General features: G+C 50.4%; 1 protein-coding gene across 1 annotated transcript; it reads right to left on the reverse strand.

Annotated features, from left to right (window-relative positions):
* Positions 1–55: 55 nt before the first annotated feature.
* On the reverse strand, positions 56–3,393 carry LOC121964301. Its single transcript, XM_042514514.1, has 6 exons — positions 3,305–3,393; positions 3,035–3,134; positions 2,273–2,474; positions 892–937; positions 517–761; positions 56–357 (listed from the first exon to the last, which is right to left on the reverse strand). Exons 1-6 carry the CDS (start codon positions 3,391–3,393, stop codon positions 62–64), a joined length of 978 nt encoding a protein of 325 aa, XP_042370448.1. The 3' UTR covers positions 56–61.
* Positions 3,394–3,785: the final 392 nt, after the last annotated feature.

The following is a 3,785-nucleotide window of genomic DNA, read 5'->3' on the forward strand; positions in this document are numbered from 1 at the left end:
GTCTGTCCTGTCCACAGTCTGTCCTGTCCTCAGTCCCTCTTGTCCTCCGTCCGTCCTGTCCTCAGTCCGTCCTGTCCTCAGTCCCTCCTGTCCTCAGTCCAGTCACTCTGCAGTTCTTGTCCTCACACGTTGTCCTCATGTACTGACCTGCTGCGTGAACCCACTGCTGTTGGTCTCTGTCGGGGACCAGACTGTCCTGCTGGCGGACATATTGTTTGAGGGCGGAGCCTGCGTCCAACACTCCCTGCTCATCGCTCTCTAGAGGGGCGGAGCCAGGTGAGGTCATCAGGGCCTCCACCAATCGGTTAACTTTGGCAGCAAGACCACAGCGCCGGTACACGCCCTCCACCTTCAGACCTGAGAGACAGACAGAGACAGAGACAGACAGGACAGATACAGAGAGGACAGACAGAGAGACAGATTTACCCAGAGTTCTCTGCAGGTTTGTAGTTTTTGGGTGTCTCGATGTCTCGGAGTCCTTAAAACTCTTGGGTTAGGGTTAGGACAGAATCTGACCGTGGGCCGTGATGTGAGAGACGCATCGTTCCACCGCCGGCGGGACCGCCCCCCTGGAGTCCACATCGATCACCGGGTACAGAGACTGACGCGCCGAGCACTGATTGGCTGCAGGGGGACGGGGGGCGGGAGGACGCGGGGCGGGAGGACGCTGTGGAGCCGCTCTCTGATTGGACAGGGCTCTCTGCAGGTGGTCGAACCAGGACCGACAGCTGCGGCGCTCCTCAAAACGCAGCGACACGCTCCTGAAGAGAAAACAACAAGACGTAACCTCTGATGTCACCTGAACCTGACGGGAGCTCGGCCAATCAGAGGCCAGGAAACATCAACCCTCAGATCTCTGCTGATTGGAGGAAACGAAGTGAGGTCACACACCTGTCGGCCGTCACCACGGTGATGATGTTTTCAGATGGATCCATCTCTGAAAAACAGATCACACTGACTGAAATGTTTTTAATCACCAGTTTAACCCTTTGAACTCTGCAGCAGAAACACTCCGGGGCTGACGACGGCCTGCTGATTGTGATGTCACTTCCTGGAGTATCTTCACACGCGTCATATCTCGAAAATCTGTCAAACCCGAGCTAAGGCCTACGGACGTCAATAAACCAAAATAACCGATCCGAGTATTGAAATGAGACGTTTTTTCATCTCATCTTACAAAATAATGATGCTGATCTGAGACATCTGTGGAACGTAATGAAAACATTTCTGTTGCATCAGTTTTTATTGAACAGTCTTCGGTTTTTAAGATATTTTCTAGAGCAGAGTGAGAAGGTTTTGGGATGGATTCAACGTTACGATGTGCTGTTAAGACGTCATAACGCGTACGGGGAGCTTCGGCCTTCAACAACAAAAAGAGTTATGTATAATACGTATAAATATGTTTTTTTAACATCAGATCGGTACGTATGCAGGCGTCTGCGAACAGAGAACGGGGTCATACCATGTTTGCACAGCCTTTAAATTAAGGTAACGTAAAGTCGTGAAGTCTCAGCTTCTGCTGCAACACGAAACTGAATCATGCAAACGACGACCTCCCAGGACCGTCTGCAGAAGGGTCGTTTTCAAAGGGTTAACCTCTTTAACCCTTGATTTACCAGCATGTCTCTGTCAGGTCTTAACCAAAAACATTTTGCTCACATTCGGACAGTAAGCAGAAATAAATTGCGGGTCTATAATGAACAAACATCGATCCTGTGTGGAAAACTGTTGTCCTTCTACAGTAAGTGATGGGACACTTTGATGAACGACACACTGGTTTCTCAGCTGTGGTAGATTTTAGCGACTGTGAGCTCCGTCTCTAAGTAAAAAATGTTTTTAAAAAATCGAGCAGTGATCTCAGATTCATATTCGTAACTCTAATCGGGCTGAGGTCGTCTAAATGAACAGCTGCAGAGAGCTGGGTTTCACCGACAGAGACAAACTCGTCTGCACTGATGTAAAGTGTGAAGTGCAGAGGACACAGAACGGAGCCCTGTGGGACGCCAGCTGGGCCCAAACTTCACCTCAGCGACCTGATGAAGGTTTTCGTGTCTCCTCCATGTTGGCGCTGCAGTAAGAGCCTCTCAGATCAGATTTGTGTTGTCATGAAACCGAAATATTCAAGTGAGCTCGACAGAGGCTGATCTGCTTCACTTTATTACTCATCAACATGAAAACTGACGAGAGACACGTTTTTTTTTTCCACATCGTAGCTCGCTCCAGCAGGTGGAGGAAATCATTCAAGCTGCAGGTGTGTGAAAGAGGCGGTTACCGTAGTGACTGAGCGCACTCAGATCCACCCTCAGAGGCTGCTGGGAGTGTCGGTGTACTGGGTGAACACTGACGCCGTCCTCCCACAGCAACAACCAGGCGTCAGAGTGACTGGAGGCTCCGCCCACTTCCACAACGCACACCTTACTGACGGCAGAAGCCCCACCCACCTCCGCATAGGTCACGCCTCCCGGGAGAATCACCTGGAAACATGAGCTCAGGTTATACTGATGACTAATGCTGGGACACGAATCAGATACTAACCTTAGTACAGCACTTGTAGTACACTGCGTACTCTGCATACTGTGTATTTACAGTGTATCGTACACATTTTGGATAGGCGGTGTTGTCTGAAAACAAACACGTCTGCTGGACTGAAAGTGGCGAACACAAGATGTGACAACTTTTCTTCTGCTCTGAGTGTCATCACGACACCTGACAATGAGCGCCACTCGCCCAAACAAACGCCGCCACATCGGCCCGTTAGCTCTCGTTATTTCTTCTGCTGCAGTGAAAACTGTCGTGTTTTCACAGCTGAAACTGTCTGACTCAGCAGCTGAACTACGGAGTCAATGACAGCTGTGGCATTCTGGGAATATTCTTCACAACTAGTCACCTGATCACAAATCTGACGCTGAAATCAGTTTGGGTCAAAAACCCAACACACACGCACACACACACACACACACACACACACACACACACACACACACACGCATGCACGCATGCACGCACACACACACACACACACTCTCAGGTGTACCTTCAGAATGTGGACCAGGTGACTCAGCAGCGCCTCCTTGTTGTCAGCAGCACAGATCAGCTGATCGCTCAGCGTCACCAGCTCAAACTGATGAGACGGCCTGAAAACACAGAGTACATGAACAAGTATCAGTACTATCAGAACCACCAGCATTATCAGAACTTTGAGCAGTATTGGGATCAAGATGGCGCCTCGGTGTGTTGGTGCGCACTGTTTTGTCTTGTTTTGTTTGTTAATTCTGCGTTTTGCCAGTTCTCTAAGAGCTCCTACACCAGAGAAGAGCTCATGAACATCAGGGCCTCAACCCCTGATGATTTTTTCCCGGAGTTTATTGCGCCTTCCGTGGATTTATTGGACATTCTGGTCAAAGGTGCACTCACTTTGGCTCATGCAGTGAAGCGCCGGAGGAGAGGGAGACGCGCCGGTGCGCTTGTGCGTCTCCGTAAGCGCGGACGTCGCACACCTTTACCTGGGATGTTTCTCTCCAACGTGCGCTCACTGGGAAATAAACTGGACGAACTTCAGCTACTGTTGGGGAAGAACAGAGACTTCTCTTCATCTTCTGTTCTGTGCCTCACAGAGACGTGGCTGTGTGGAACGACACCGGACTCTGCGCTGCAGCTGGCAGGACTCCAACTCCTCAGAGCGGATCGCCACACGGAGCTGTCCGGCAAGATGAAAGGTGGCGGTATCTGTTTTTACACGAACAGTGGCTGGTGTAACGACGTGACAGTGATCCTTCAGCACTGCT

This window comes from Plectropomus leopardus, unplaced genomic scaffold (assembly GCF_008729295.1).
Source record: "Plectropomus leopardus isolate mb unplaced genomic scaffold, YSFRI_Pleo_2.0 unplaced_scaffold15154, whole genome shotgun sequence".
NCBI lineage: Eukaryota > Metazoa > Chordata > Actinopteri > Perciformes > Serranidae > Plectropomus > Plectropomus leopardus.

What these genes read in the sequence shown, in the direction of transcription:
- LOC121964301 (XM_042514514.1), bottom strand. Translation starts at nt 3,393, where the DNA reads ATGTCCAATAAATCCACGGAAGGCGCAATAAACTCCGGGAAAAAATCA. An exon ending in ACCTGGTCCACATTCTGAAG is followed by an intron (nt 2,475 to 3,034) that starts GTACACCTGAGA and finishes TCATGTTTCCAG; the next exon opens with GTGATTCTCCCGGGAGGCGT. An exon ending in ACCGTGGTGACGGCCGACAG is followed by an intron (nt 762 to 891) that starts GTGTGTGACCTC and finishes TTTTCTCTTCAG; the next exon opens with GAGCGTGTCGCTGCGTTTTG.